The sequence below is a fragment of the Podarcis vaucheri genome, assembly GCF_965113315.1.
Source record: "Podarcis vaucheri genome assembly, chromosome: 5".
Taxonomy (NCBI): Eukaryota; Metazoa; Chordata; class Lepidosauria; order Squamata; family Lacertidae; genus Podarcis; species Podarcis vaucheri.
The window spans coordinates 66,309,359-66,325,893 of record NC_138763.1 but is presented as its reverse complement, the minus strand read 5'-3'; the positions used below and the strand labels follow the sequence as shown (position 1 = coordinate 66,325,893).

General features: G+C 37.6%; 1 protein-coding gene across 1 annotated transcript in view; it reads left to right on the top strand.

The window, feature by feature from the left end:
• HECTD2 (HECT domain E3 ubiquitin protein ligase 2) overlaps window positions 1-16,535 on the top strand; it is a 37,752-nt gene that overhangs the window by 16,745 nt on the left and 4,472 nt on the right. Inside the window, exons 7-20 of the mRNA XM_082222046.1 lie at window positions 2,417-2,462; window positions 4,970-5,079; window positions 5,496-5,644; window positions 6,492-6,615; window positions 7,875-7,971; window positions 8,753-8,860; window positions 9,982-10,114; window positions 11,015-11,103; window positions 11,531-11,689; window positions 12,536-12,610; window positions 13,491-13,578; window positions 13,769-13,875; window positions 14,533-14,648; window positions 14,752-14,895. Of these exons, the coding sequence (XP_082078172.1) occupies window positions 2,417-2,462; window positions 4,970-5,079; window positions 5,496-5,644; window positions 6,492-6,615; window positions 7,875-7,971; window positions 8,753-8,860; window positions 9,982-10,114; window positions 11,015-11,103; window positions 11,531-11,689; window positions 12,536-12,610; window positions 13,491-13,578; window positions 13,769-13,875; window positions 14,533-14,648; window positions 14,752-14,895 (1,545 nt within the window). The remainder of the gene's footprint in view (window positions 1-2,416; window positions 2,463-4,969; window positions 5,080-5,495; window positions 5,645-6,491; window positions 6,616-7,874; window positions 7,972-8,752; window positions 8,861-9,981; window positions 10,115-11,014; window positions 11,104-11,530; window positions 11,690-12,535; window positions 12,611-13,490; window positions 13,579-13,768; window positions 13,876-14,532; window positions 14,649-14,751; window positions 14,896-16,535) is intronic.

Genomic DNA, 16,535 nt, shown 5'->3' with positions numbered 1-16,535 from the left:
GGACTGAAAAGGCATAACATGCTGCCATAAGAATATACTGTCATATTTATTTGTACTATCCATATGTATATAATAGAAGAATGAAGTGACCCATTTAAAACAAGTCAATAGTTTTTCATATCATTTTATAGTGCTATGCTAGATTCCAGTATACTGCTACTGACCTCAAAATTCTTTGGATTCTCCATCCAAACAATCATGCATACAATCATTTTTTTTAAATGCCTAATTAAACTAGGTGAAGCTTAAAAATAAAAACTTGGACATAAAGAACAACAAAACAAGCCCCTCAAATGAAGATTCCAATGAGAAATTAAACTATATCAGCAAATTTTGTTCTGTTCTGTGTGGACTTAATTGAGATTGAGGATATCCTTCCATTACAGAATGATGTATTATCACAATTTAAATATTAAAAACAGAGGAAGAGCTCTGCTAGATCAGACCAAAGGTCCATCTTGTACAGCATCCAGCTTCCTAAAGGAACCAGTCACGTTTTACATGCCTAATGACTCAATGGGAATGAAATTAGCTCTATACTAGTCCAGGGGCTGTTGGTGTGCTTGGCCTCAGACAGATGCCTAAAATGTCCCCAGGACTCAACAAAGCAGAAACAGATACCAGTGTCAACTCACAGCCATTAGAAAGTGTGTTATACTTGGCATTATTATCAAATCCTTCAGCCCCTTAAGGCACATCTTCTCGGGTTTGCCCCCTTGTTTCCCACAACATAGATTCTCATTTGCCATTTTGCCACACATTCACACTGTATGGAGAGATCCTTTTGGGGCTCTTCTTTAATTTGGTGTGATCTTCAGACTGCACACCATAACTCAAGGAGGATAACAAATGTTAAATGGTACCACTCTCAATACATACCCCACCTTGACGATTCTGGGTGAGATTCAACTAAGTTGTTGCACAAGCAAAATGAGGTCCACTTAGGCAAAGGGACATTCCTCGCTCTCCTTCCTCCCCACATCCTCTCCTTGCACCCCCTAAATCTGCTCTGAAGTGTTGGGGGAAACCCCAGAAGATGTTTAGGATGAGCAGACATGGGGGAAATCCCATTGCACAAGTAGACTTGTTCTGCCTGCACATATCCCACTTAACCTTATGTTGAATTGCACCCTCTGTTTCTTTTGGAGAACTGCTGTTTATTACTAGCCTCTGCTGCTTCTTTTGATGTTAATGTTTGTCAGTAAGCCCTGACACTGTTTGATTTGGTTCTTTAGACACTGTCCTTGAAAACAATCTTTCACATATCTGGCCTACATTTTTTGCTGTGAAGAAAGATTCAAAGAATTCATTGGGCATTAGATTTATTCCTGTTCTCTCATGGCCTTTTGAGCTACAGTGTCCAAACTGATTATAAACGGTACTATTTTCAAGCAAGCATGAATAGTAACTGAAAGCTCACAGAAATGGGTACAAAATACTTTCCTTAAGCAAGAAATCTCCATCAAGTTTGCATTTTGTGCACAGAGCTTTTAAGTTATGAATCTGCACACTTGTAGATAGGTTTGTTCCAAATATAGGTCATAATGGAGAGAACCACACAACCAATCAATCAATCATTTTATTCGACCGTCAGTAAAAAAGAAAAATACATTTGTCAGTACACAGTTAAAACTCCAGGAAGATTTTAGAACTTAGTCAACACTAAAATGGGCTAAACAGACAGCCCCGTATCAATACATTCAATTATAGTCTTGCGACGCTTAAAAGCTAAAAAAAGAAATTTGGCCACCAAGGAAGGTATAGCTCTAGTGACGTTATTCAGCAAATGTAAAACCTGGTTTTCTCCGGGTAGGAAGCTAGATTGACATAGGACTGGGTCTATAAAATTTTGTCTAAGCTCTGCATAAGAAGGGCAAGTCAAGAGAATGTGTTCGGTGGACTCAACCACACCCATGGCACAATGACAGGTTCTCTGGGCTATGGTACTCCCCTGTACCTTCCCCACAATATCGCAGAGTCAAGGACATTTAATCTAGCCGCTGTAAGAAGTCTACGGTATTCCACATAGTGAATTTCTGCAAGGTAGAACCACACAATTATCTTTGGGACTTGTGTTTCTCAAACAGCAACCTGTTATGCTTTATGTTAGCATATAATTAAATGCAAGCAATGTTGCGTCTTCTAAAGAGTTCTTCATATGTAACTAATTGGAACATTTTTTTCCTTAATTTTGCTGATATAGTAAAACTTTAACAGTTTAGAAGTCATATTCTAGAAGCTGTAGGCTACTCTATACACTTAAATGTGGAAAGACTACATAGTTTTTGTGTATGTGCTTGCATGTATACATCCTGACAGGTGAAAAAGGAGTTGGAATTGCATGTTAAATAAATTTATGGCATGCACACATGCTGAAATGGTATGTTTCATTCTAGGACCGTTTATTTGCTTTCAGGCCACGTACAAAAGATGATCTTAGAGCATATTTTGTACTAATACAGGTAGGAAAAGAACCCTTTATTTATTACCAAGGAATAAGTGCACCATTGAAGCCCTTCTGTTGACGTTCATTTTGTTCTATGCTATTTTGACTTGCCCCTAATTGTTCCTGTGTGGCTCTTTGTATGTTTGCAGTGCTCACGCACAACATGTAGCACAGCAACAGTGAGGAACAAGAGACCCAAGGAAACACAAACCAAGTTAATTTTGCTATTTGAAAAGGCATATCAGCACATCTGCTTGTAATGGTATTTGTAAGTGGGTAGGCATAGAATTTTATTGCTTGAATTAGCACATTGGTGTCCTAGTGAGTGAAATTTATTTACAAGTAACCATTTCTTCCTATCTACATAAAAATGTTAGGCAGTTATTTCACTGTCATTAGAGGATTTGTAGTGCCTCATCACAAACCTGAATTTGCAGGAAGTCAGAGTGCAGCCCTCATTTTAAGCAGATTTTCTATGTTTATATTGTTTTAACTCTATCAATGTTTAATTGTATTTTAATGGTTGATTTTTCTATGTTTTTAACAGTTATTGTTTTATCTGTAAGTTGCCTTGAGTCCCATCAGAGGAAAAGGCAGGGTATAAATAAATATATAACAACAATAATTGGAGGATTTGAAGTGCTTTATCACAAGCCTGGATTTGCATGGGGTAGGGGAGTAAAAGAGAAAGCAGGTTGCACAACACCAGTCACCATGGCATGGGAGTGGGAAGGGAGGGATACTGACAAGGAACAACAGCAGCAGAACTTCCTGTAAAGCAGGGGTGGTGGGAACAAAGAGAAAAATAAAAGTTTTAAACAACAGCAGAGGCTGAGTAAAACATGGATGGAGACAAACGTAGAGAAGAAATGTGACAATTTTAACAATAGCAGATGTTTGAGAAGCGTGAGCAGGGGTAACATGGGGGGAAGTAGCTGTTGAAAGCAGTGTGTGAGTACAGTGAGAAGGGAGTTGGGAAAGTCTTGATCTGTTATCTTTCTGATGTTAGTTTCTGTGTTGTGCCCATCTCTGCTGTTTGTTAAAGCTGGTTTGTTTTTTCTCCCCATTCCTGTTTTACTCAAGCTTCAGCCATTGTTTAAAACTACAATTTTCATCTCGATTTTCTTCCACCCCAGCTTTACTCAAACTTCTGCTGTTGAATGAGTTCAGCAAGGAGGGTGAAACACTGAAAGAGGGGGAAATGGCACGTTTTAAACGACTCTCTCTTCCATTCCTCAGCTGCCTCATGTGAGAGAGATAAAGGATGTGGAACCCTCAAATATTCCATAGTACCTTCCCACAGTCATATATTTCACTCCTGCTTGTGTTGTCTTCAACATGACGTTCCAGATTTAGTGCCATCAGTCATAAGACATACTTTGCTTATTAGTACAGTATTTATTCTGAATGACTACACTGAATCTGGAACTTCATGTTGTACACCCATATATGTACAACATCCATCAAGTGAGCTTAACATTTTCTAACTGAATAAGCTAATGGACAAACTTGCTCTTAAGTGTCTATTAATATTAAAGATAAAGTACCATATATTAACATGACGTGTGTGCAAAAAAGCTGCAGAAAAGGAAAGAGGACGTGGCATAAAAATGGGGCTGGTATGTGTACAGGTGGAGAGGAGATAGGAAAGAGGGGGTAAATGTGATAATGGGGTATGTGTGCAAAGCAGGCTGCACAATAGGAGAGAGGAAAAGATATGAAAATGTGTGAGATGTGTGCAAGGTAGAGTTGAGAAGAGTGAGGAGGGTGGAGGAAAAGGGAAAGCGAAGAGCTGAGTGTCATGAGGGTGCTGATGGCATCTTGACCTCAAACTTCTAATGACCGCTCCCAACAGCTTCATGTCAATTAAATTTGTGTTGATTAAACAGCATTAGGGATAGAATAGTGCCCTGTGGCACATCATAGCATAACTTCCAAGGAGCTGAAAAGCACTCTCCCAGTGCTACTGTATGGACTCAGTCTCATTTCTAGGCCCCAAAACGCTGTAATACAGTGCCCCCAGTTCCCATATTGCACTCCCCTTATCCCTCTCTGTAATTGTCATCCATCAGAGTAATCAAGGCCAGCACAGTGCCATTACTAGCTCAGAACCAAGACTGGAACAGGTCTAAAAAAATCCATATTATCCAAGAATGGTTGCAGCTGCCCCACCATAATTCTTTCTGCCACTTTCCCCATGAAAGAGGTTTTTATGATTGGTCAATAGTCCTTTCTGGCCAAGGGTTCCAGGACTGGTTTCTTTAGGAGAGGCCCCACCACTGCCTCCTTCAAGGCAGCAACGATCACCCATGCACTAAATGAAACATTAGCCACACTCTGGACCCATTCATTCAAACCATCATGCTAGCTGCATTACGATGCTTTGATGTATTTTATTTTATGGTGGTATAAAAATAATAAATAAAGAAATAAATAGAAGCAATCAGTTCTTACTATGGTGATTTTTGTAATAAAAATAAATTACAACCAAAATACTAACACAGTGTTTTTAATCTTTTACAGAATCCTCTATTTAGTACCACGTCAACATTTGTTATTTATGCTCACTTGCTAAGACAGATTGCTGCCTTAACAGAAGGCGATCATCACTTCCTAATTCACTGGTTTAAAAAGTAAATCATTCTTTATTGTTTACAATTAGAAAGTGTGTGCTTCCATTGCTAATGGGATTTTATTGTAATATGTTAGTTCTGATTAGGTCAGCTCTTTAATTTTTTGAAAAAAACCTTTGGACTACTGGCAGTCAATGGAACATGGTTCAGTATTTGTAGCAACTATAAAATACACAAATTATACTATATTTTTCTATGCCTAATCTACTCCAGAGTTCCATCTGATACCTACTAACAGACTAGAACTGGCCCACAGAAAAAGTTAACAGTTCTGCTAACTATTCCCCATACCACTTTAGTACAGTTCAATAGAAATTTGTCAACTATTAAATACTTTTCATAAAAAGCTATGAGTTCCACTAACATTCTACAGTTTGCTTTCTATCATAAAAATGACTTCAGTATATTTCTTATAGGATATCACAGAAGAGATTCAAGCAAGTGCTGGACAGGCTGCTACAGTTTATTTCTCTGCGACTTTTTCCTGCAAAGCCTGAAGAATTGCCTCCTCTGGAAAAGTGTTCTTGGTGGATTCCATCAGCAGCCAAAGTGTTGTCTTTATTTAGTAGGTTTCCACAGACTCAATTAGTTTGTGTTCCTTCTTCTAATACGATGCTTTTCTTATATAATGTGTGGTGTTTTTTCCAACCAGGCAGTAAAACTAGTGATGTGCAGTCAATTACCTGTCTGTTAGGACAAATCTATGTTTTACATAGATGTCTCTGGCCTTTCTCGCAAAAGTGGCCCAGTCATCTGTGGCAGGACTCCCTTGTGCCAGCAGCAGCAGCAGCTCTGGCATCCCTGAACCCATTAATCACACACCCCTTTGAAGTTGGATAGAAACTTTTGCATTGGAACTGTCTTTTCACGTCCTTCACAGAAGGTGCACTTGTTCTTAACGTTCTATTGCTAACACCTTCCATCTGAACAAAAATTGGGAACCTTACATGATTATGGTAGCAAGTCAGTTAAGGGCTTGGAAAATTTACAGATTGCCAGTGCTTAGCCTATTGTATAGAATACATCTGAAATAAAAAATGCATGTCAGGATAAGTAAATCACTTCTATTACTGCAGTGATTTAATTTTCTGGTTGTTGTTTAAGAATATAAAACTGACAACTGCATTAATCTTTGTGTAGATGTTTTGTTTGACAAATAAGTTTTTAAATCTAATGCACAGATATTAAAAGCTCAGGGGGAAAAGAGCTAAACCAAAGGCACCCAGATTAGTTATGTTTTCCAGCAGCCATGATTTTACTTCCATAGGTTAAGATTTTTTCAGGGGCTGACTGGCCGTTTACTGTATATTTTGCTTATTTTTGTGGTTTTTTAAATAAAAAGTCTAATTTCATTTCTCTAAAGAAAGCTGGCTGTCATTTCTGAAAACTCATATTTAAATATATCTTTATAGATACTTCAAATAGTCTAGCTAATCCTTCTATTGTTCCATATATGGATTTTTATAATTCTACACTGGATCATATTGATCTCATGGAAGAATATCATAATTGGCAATGTTATGGAAATTCTCAAAGGTAAGAATTTTTTAAGAGTTTAGTACCATGGTTGAAGGCTACTAAATGTCATGGGTTGTGTGTTATCAACCACTGACTGTATTTTTGTTGCAATATTTTCAGGGTTTCCATTTTTACTAAAATGAACCATTCTATCCATTTTAGAGTGGCTGGAGAAACCCAGCCAGATGGGGTATAAATATATTATTATTATTATTGTCATCATCATCATCATCATCTATAGTGGTCATCCTATCATTTTTAATTAAAGATATTTTAAAAACAATGGTTTTTCAAAAACTATTGTCTTCCAATAATTTATAGGTAATGTTAGGTTATCAAACTCGTGTACATTAGACAAAAACTTTTCATTTCCCCCCAGTTTTAATGTGCAGTTCTTCACCCATTTATGACTCAAATGTTTTCTAAGTAGCTAATATTGTACTTTTCAGACATACTTTTCAGCAATGTGTATGCCCATTCACAGCAGCTTTTCAGAAGACCTCGGGCAGTTCTGTTCTTCATCATTGTTCATCTTAATATGGACTGCTTTGAAGCATTAACATCAATGTGCAACAGACTGCAAACACTGAAATCTTATTAGAGCAACGAAGTCCTATATTTTGCATACTGAGGCTGACAATACTTCATTTCAGTGGCTGGGCTAATGCAACCAGCATGTTGCAGTTCTATTCCATGGCTAATATTATTTGCTGCTCCTGTATATCATACATATTGCTTTCATGTTATTAATAAATGTTTTTCTTTTTTAATTCAAAATATCAGTTATTCTCTGCTAATCTGTTTATGCTTCCTTTTGCCTTCTTCAACAAACTCTCCACACGAACAAAAGTGTGTTCATAGCTAATATTCCATGTTTCACGAATAACAGGAATATAGGGGCAGGGTTGCAGACTGAATCAATATTGTGGCAACAGCCTGGGTGGATGGGTTTTCAGTTTTTCTGGGATGGAAGGAGGTAAGATTCAGATTGACAACTTTCTGCCATGAGAGAGGATTCCTCAAAAAGCTGGTCTTGTTCCCTCCCCCAAAAAGACAGCAGGACTTAATCCAAGCTACAGCTCAGCACTTTAAAGCAGGGCTGGAGAACCTGTGGCCTCCATATTTTGACAAGGTGGTCTTGATATGGGTGGTTCTTAGGCAGTCCCTTATTGCCTTGCTTTAGGACTTTTGTTTGTTGTATTTGGCTACTCTAATTCATAGTGTTTAATATAATCACTTTGAAAGTAATATAATTAATGCTTCTCTGTCTGTTTCAGGTTTTCCTTCTGTCAATATCCATTTATTATTTCTATAGCAGCAAAAAAGGTTATTATTCAAAAAGATTCTGAACAACAGATGATAAATATTGCACGGGTAAGTATTTTTTTTATTAAAATATATAATGTATTAAAACAGGTTCATAAATATGCCCACAAATGTTACTAGGCTACCAAAAAATTCAGTAGTCCCCTGGGTGCTGATCGAGGAGAGAGTCGGAGCTCCATCTCCCCTGAGGCAACTTGCAGCATTTTTATTCTGGACATGGAGAAGGCTTCCACCCTCTGACAAGCTACTTTGTTTCTATGCTGGGTGCAGAGGAGGGTCAGAGTTTCCCCTCCCTTCTCCACGGGGTGCCAACTTGAATAAAATATGGGGAGGGCCAGGTAAGCACCGCCCCACATAATTGATCACATGACATGGCACACGTACACCATTTGAATGGCAATGCCCATCAACTTTGGGGGAGCTCAGCCCCCTCAAATATTTTAGGGGGGCGCAAAGGAACCTCAGCCCCTAGGAGTTGGCTCCTCTGCTTCTCCATCAGCCCACTCACTCACCTACATAGAATTCCATGTACTTGTTTATGGCTACAAGGCTAATGCTTTAATTCAAAGCTGTATTAAAATCAGTATAATGAATATTCTATATTATTGGGCAGTGACTATGAGAAAAATTAGAATTTGCAGGATTGCCCAATCTAAAATTGGCAGTGGAAAACACTATTATTCTAAGTATTGCATAGTTTATTCTGCAATATTTTGTATAAACCACACCGTTTCAGAAAGAAGTTTCATTAGTTCAGAGTCCTACATATGACATAGATGATAATATACTGTACTTAATTCTTTTGTTTTCTGTCTTGGATTCTAAACAGCAAAGCCTTGTGGACAAAGTCTCGCGGAGGCAGAGGCCTGACATGAACATGTTGTTTCTAAATGTGAAAGTGAGAAGAATGCACCTAGTTAGCGATTCACTAGATGAGGTATACAGAATTATTTCTATATTAATTCTTGAAAGATGCCTCTAAGCTGCACATGCATATAATCTACCTGAAGGTACTTGTCTGGTTTCATAACCTGGTGTGTAATTCAGTATTAAATCATTTTCCCATTTCAGTCGTAAAGGGAAACTCTGGTTTTGGCAAATCTTCAGCTCTGGCATTGAAGTGAAGGTTGTTGGGGAGGGGAGGGGAAAGTGCATGGTCTTTTCAACCAGTATATTGACGTTTATCTCTGCCAAATGATCTTATGCTGCTTTTATAGATCACACATTGTTACTGCTTTTAAGTTGTATTACAAAAATTGTTTTTTATATTTTGTTTCTGTTTATGGGCAGAGTAGAAGTAGTTTAAATAAATAACTAAATCATAAAACATGTTTGCAGTTTTGCAAAACATTGGCAAGAGCTTCTTTTTAATTCAGTGCATAGGGCCTGACTCAGAAATGATGACCGTACTGTGCAATCAACTGTGACAAATGTTTTAATACACTATCACTGCAGCCAGGCAGTGGCAAAAAAATCTTACGTATACCAGCCACTTACAGTGGTACCTCGGTTTACATACGCTTCAGGTTACAGACTCCGCTAACCCAGAAATAGTACCTCGGGTTAAGAATTTTGCTTCAGGATGAGAACAAAAATCACGCGGCGGTGGTGCAGCAGCAGGAGGAGGCTCCATTAGCTAAAGTGGTGCTTTAGGTTAAGAACAGTTTCAGGTTAAGAACGGACCTCCGGAACAAATTAAGTACGTAACCAGAGATACCACTGTATTTCCATTTGGAGATTATATAGTCAACAAGAGAAACAATATGAAACAATATGAAAATGCACACATTCTATTCCTGCCTTCACTCTCCTACGCTTCTAAGGACAAACTATCACAATGCTGTTCCCATAGCATTCAGATATTATCAAAGGATTCAGCATAGGAAGAAAATGCAGTCCCACATTCATGGACTATTGATTCCTCAAAGACTAATAAGATGTGTTTATGATGTCTGAGTTAAATAATAAACTGATTTCACATGTTAAATAAAAGGCATAACATTAAAAGGTTTTTTAATGTTTCTTTTTACTAATTTATATATGTGTGCTTTTAAACAGCTGACAAGGAAAAGAGCAGATTTGAAAAAGAAATTGAAAGTTACATTTGTAGGAGAAGCTGGTCTTGACATGGGTGGCCTAACAAAAGAATGGTTTCTTCTTCTAATTCGACAAATTTTTCATCCAGACTATGGTGAGTGTTTAAACTGAAGCTCTTCTATCGCTTCCACTAGTCAGACAAGAATTAAGAATTGCAAAGCGGAGAGGATTTTTATTTAAATTAACTCAACTTTGTGCCAAGAATTCATTGGTACTAACTTACTCATCTGGGACCTCATAGATCTACGCTTCCAGTATGAACCAGCCTGCATACTTAGGCCCTGTTACATATTTCTCTACTGTGGAAAATGTGGAGGATGAAAATGCAGGAAAAACTATTTTCAGTGGTTATAATGAAGCTATGGTATTCTGCAAGTAGGTTCGCTTTCTCTTTATTAGTATTCTGATTATGGGTAAGAATGGTTTATTACAGAGGGAGTTGGAATCTATTGAATTATTGAGGGGGGGTTTTTGGAAAAAAATGTTCTTTTTTGTCATTCAGTTTATATTAATAATGTATAAACCTGTATAGCTTTTTTTCTTTTATTAGATGTTGTTGATATTGTTTTTTTTAATCATTTTGTAACCCATTTATGGACCTGTCTGGGTCAAAAAAGAGCTCTGATAGAAAGTAAATTAGTATGTTGCTAATAGCTTCATGGTTTGTTAGATTTATGGCACTCTTTTTTCCATTTCAACTTCCGGCTTAAATTTTCATAATGATGAAAAGTAATTATATGAAAGGGAAAGACAATATCTGAAATGGGCAGAGAAATTTGTTTTAAGGAATTTGCTTTCTAACGCCCTGACAACACAGTCAATGCAAGCAAACATTTGAATAAATTTGGAAGCAGAATCCGGTTAAAGGTGCATACTTCTAGGTCTGTTTGAAATCAACAGGGCTTCAAGAATTCTAGATCATGGTAAGATCACACTCTATTTGGGGCACAAGTGATATAATTTTAATTAAAAAAATATTTGTTCTATTCTACAGGCATGTTTACATATCACAAGGACTCTCACTGTCATTGGTTTAGCAGCTTGAACTGTGATAATTACTCTGAATTCCGATTGGTTGGTGCTGTATCCTTTCCTGTCCACTAGAAGGTGCTGTGTACACAGCAGATTAACCATGTCACAAATATTTGAACTTTTAAATGAATTGTTGTTTTTCCTTTCATAGCAAATCATTAAAGTTTTCTTATATTGTTTATGTACAGTGGATGTTAACATATATTTTTGTGACTAAAGAACGAGAGAGAGAGAGAACAGCAGTTTGCTTCCAAAATACTCAGCTGAACCAGTTGTTGCTTACTTCAAATCAAATGGCAGATTGCAAGGCTGAATTCATTAAATAGCCATACTTTCTGTAGACTATACATTATATCTTATAATTTTGCATTCAGTTTTTACAAGTCCTCTTTAAATGTTTCTGTTCACACACAACTCAAACTGTACTGTGATACCTTATGACAAGAGTATGATTTTCAGCTTAACATCCAGCGCCTAGCTAATGGGACTAGCTGTCTATAACAGTATCACACTGGATATTCGATTTCCACTATGCTGCTACAAAAAGCTACTTAGTCCTCCCATTGTACCAAGTGATCAGAATGCGCCTGTAGGAATTGGTAGCGTTACTATTGATGACCTATGTCGGGTAATGCCGGTAAGTATAAAACAATGCTTTAAAAGAACACTTGCAAATAGTAATTCTTGTGTTATTATTTTCTTGGGTTTCCCAAGCTTCCAGCCACAGTCTATATTCTTCAACACTGATTTTGACTGCATTTTCAGACTTCATTTACATAGTGGCAATACAGTTTATATTCTGCAAGCATAGACAAATTCCAGGTTGCTATTAGAAATTTCACACATTAAGGCCCATATAAAAAATTCCTTCCTGTAGCACCTTAAAGACCAACTAAGTTAGTTCTTGGTATAAGCTTTCGTGTGCATGCACACTTCTTCAGTGTGAAGAAGTAACTTAGTTGGTCTTTAAGGTGCTACAGGAAGGAATTTTTTTATTTTGACTATGGCAGACCAACAGGGCTACCTATCTGTAACTGTATTAAGGCCCATGTTATGATGCTAGGAAACATATACCAGTGGTGAGGGATGATATTTAAAACTACTGCTTGTGTCTTTTAGTAGCTTTATGCTTGTCACAAATGGGCCATGTGACTTTTTAATCGTAAGCTAAAGTTGCAATTTAGACTTCAGCCATGCTTGGAAGGTTTGCAGTTGAGAGCCAAATGACACCTTGTTTGTGATATACCATTGATGTTCACTGTGAGAACAAGATGCTGGACTAGATCGGCCATTGGCCTGATCCAGCAGGCTCTTTTAGGTTTTTAAGCTATTGTGTTTTAAAGAGGAAAGCAGCAATTCATACATATAGTATACAGTATGATCAGTATGCGCTCCCAGTTGATCTGTACTTTTTGTGTTGAGATTTAGGTGAAAAGGAGGACATCTTATATACTACAAATGTTACCTTTTTTTCTGCTTTCAGGAATTGGCTCATGGGCTAAATGAACTTCTTTCCTATGAAGGGAATGTTGAAGAAGACTTTTATTCAACCTTCCAGGTATAATAGAAAAGCAATTATTATAAAATAGAAAAGGTAGCCTATGTCCTATTTCTAACAGTATCAAAATTATACTGAAAATTAGCTTTACAAAATAGTTCTGAAAATTAGTAACTTCATGTAAAATAGACATCTGACATGTAAAATACCAGCATGTGCTTTTACAGCACTTGATCTTCATTGTTCTTTCTTAATGGATAGCCGTATAGTGGGTTATATTCCTGCCCAGGAATAGCCAATTAATTTATTGTATCCCTCAGCAGCTTGGAATACATGGTCCTCCTGTCATCTGCATTCTGTTTATCTGCCTCTGTAACTCATGTGGTTACTGAAGCTCTTCCTTTCTCATTTTTCCCATTATGGCAGGGGACTGAGGTTTGGGATTGTGATAGCAGGTCAAAAGAAAGAAAGAAAATACATCCATTTTCCTTTTTTACAGTGGGCGCCCAAGTGAAGTGCAGTATTTGCCCTCTAGTGCTCAGGACATATACTATTCCCAGAAACAATGGGTGTTTTCCCCCAATCTTACTGATGAGCCATCCCAACCTTTCCTTAACTGGGATCCTGGTAGCGTTTTAATTGTGCAGTTATGTGTGTGCATTGAATGAAAGCCCCCACTAGGACTATTGTGTACATACAGCTGCTGTATGTATATATAGGGGTTTTTTATTTCATACTCACCCTACCTTTCCTTCAAGGAGACAATGTACACAATACTCCCCTCCAAGCCTGCGTAGTAAGTTAGGCTGAGAGATATACTGAGTAGCCCCAAAATACCTGGTGAGCTTCATGACTGAATGATTATTCAAACCAGGATCTCCTAAGTCCTAGACTGGCACACTAACCACTGTAGCACACTGATGCTGTTATTTCTAATCAGGTATTTCAAGAAGAATTTGGAGTCATAAAATGTTACAACCTAAAGCCTGATGGTGATAAAATCGCAGTTACAAATCAGAATAGAAAAGGTAATTTGATTTCATAATTAAACTTGCGAATATTAAGGTGATTTTCTTAATTTTAGCTGGTTTGTAAAAACACACCAGGTTATAATATAGTAACTCTGCATATTTTTAGTGTGGTGCAGTTTAAGATACAGGGCAATAAATGTTAATAATTAATGTGTGGCAAAAGAAATGAAAATTCCTTTCTTTTCAGAGTACGTTCAACTTTATGTAGACTTCCTTCTCAACAAATCAATCTACAAACAGTTTGCAGCATTTTATTATGGATTTCATAGTGTCTGTGCTTCATATGCATTAATGGTAAGAATAAAAAGCAAAAAGTATTTGAAAAATGTACTAAACAAAAGTTTGAAGAATTTATTATATTCTCTAGAGATTGTGTAATATGTGCATGGAGTTTGCCCATGAATAATAATGTAGAAATGATAAACTTGAAGTGCCTTGTGCCACAAAATACTAAGTAGTGAAGATATATAATGCCTTATGCTATTGAGTAATTACTAGTTAATAGTTTCAAGACATCAAAGCATCTAATATATGAAGAGGTTTTGTGAGCTCATTGAGTTTCCACATTGTTTCTGTAGCAGCAGACTTCCTCCCCCACACCTCTAAATTCCAACTCACTATAGAAGTCAGACATAGAAAACCTATGCTAAATGGGTGCAATAAGCACCTCAGAAATAGGGCAGGATATATATGCAATAAATAGAAGGATCATTGTTGAATGGTCGACAATGTGCAGGTGCTTTTCTTTTTTCTTGCTTTGTACAGGAAAGTAATAGTGGGTTTAGTGACACCTTAGTAATATACCTTAACTCACAAGCTGATCAATTTGTTCAGTCAATCTGGACATGATTTAAGTTCATAACAATAAATGGGACTAAATTAATTTAAATCCACTGCTTAACTATTTAACTAGTTTGTGTGATCTAGTTTTCAAATTCAATAATTTGGCAGCTGCTTCGTCCTGAGGAGGTTGAAATTCTAGTTTGTGGAAGTCCTGAACTGGATATGCATTCTCTTCAGAAGCACACGCAATATGACGGTTACCAGAAAACTGATCTTACTGTCCGGTAGACATATTTTCCCCCTTGATTCTTAATGCTAATTTCTACAGAATTCCAATAAAAACCAATTGTCAATGGGGACTGAAACTGGATTTTACGCCTATTGCAGGTATTTCTGGGAAGTAGTACTTGAATTTCCTCTTGAACTTCAAAAGAAGCTCCTGCATTTTGCTACAGGAAGTGACAGAGTACCTGTAGGAGGAATGGCCGACCTGAATTTCAAGATTTCAAAGAGTGAAGCATCCACAAATTGGTAACTTCTGTTTCCGTTTTCATTATTCTGACTTTAAATACATTGAGGGGCATATGGGAGCAAACCTTCTCATTGGTGGCCCTGCATTTGTGGAACTGTGTTCCTGTTTTTATTCTGATTATAATGGCTGTACTGGGTGGGCCATTGTTTTAATGTACTGACAATTTTAATGTTATTGATTGTTTTAAATTGTGTATACATTATTATTTGCTTTAGTTCATATATTTTGGTTTACCATCTTGTGAGAAAATCATTCTGAAATGTGGAATATAAGTATCTTAAATAGATAACTTTCTTTCATTAATGTATCGTTTTGTTATGTTAGTTGCATAGCTTTTTTAAAACCAGAGTTCCTTTATAATAAACTTATTCCCCCTAGATTTAAAGCTGTAAGCAAACACAATTGGTTTAACTCACGTAAGCCAAATAACCAGATAACCTTTTGAAGGTTGGCTTGCTGAAGACTATATCCTAACACTGTTTGTTTTAATAGGCCAGCTTTATGGGCCATAGTTTTCAGCTGACATGTTCTGAAACTTAGCAGTTTATTTGAAACAGGATCCCATAATGCTAAGCTGAGATTCTACAAAAGTGACACTAAACTTTGCCGAAGTCCTCCCAGCTGTGTGGGAAGAGAAAGAAGAAGGAAATGTGCAAGTCCAATTCTTTGCTCAGGCTCATTCATGCTTGTCCATAGAGCACTAAAACAGGGTTGGGAAGCCTCTGATCCACAGACCAAGTTAGGGCTGCCAGGCCTCCCTTTTGGCCTGTGAGGCCATTTTGGCCAAGCCATTCCCACCTACCTGCCCTACAAGTGAAAACAGGTACAAACTTGGCTCAGTCAAAAGGGGTTTTTTGCAGGTACCATCAATCAGCCTGATTGTGAGTGCCTGCAAAGCCCAAAGGGCTTCATGAGATAGCACTTTGAAAGGGGGTTCTAAAGACCCCTGTGGCCATGTTGATGCCAAATGACCTTTTTATTGCCATCAGGTGATTAAAAGGTGGGTGGCTCTGCCTGCGCATCAGTCTTGCCCACAACAGGTGGGAATGATAATGATCTGGACCGCTGGCCAAATGCAGTACCCCACCCCTGCACTAAACCTTGGCTTAGCATTACAGCCATTGGGAGAGTAGATGGATTGCATCAGAATGATGGCTTAGTACTGTGTTCCCACCTGCGGTCTAGGCTATTCCAGATTCCATAATCAGTGGCTATAAAGATACAGTGATCCCTCGGGTTACAAACGCTTCAGGTTACAGACACCGTTAACCCAGAAATAGTACCTCGGGTTAAGAACTTTGCTTCAGGATGAGAACAGAAAATGTGCTCCGGAGGCACAGCAGCAGCAGGAGGCCGCATTAACTAAAGTGGTACCTCAGGTTAAGAACAGCTTCAGATTAAGAACGGACCTCCAGAACGAATTAAGTTCTTCACTTGAGGTACCATTGTACTTTACTCTGTGCTGCTTCATCGATTGGAGCTGAATTAAGAAATTTCTTAAACCAGGGGTAACCAAAAAGCGCACACACGGCCTGACAACTTCCCAAAGTCTGTCCAACTTTTTAACTCATTAAAAATAAGCAATTTCTTATCATTTCTATCCCAAATTTGGCATAAACCATCCATACACTTACCTCTC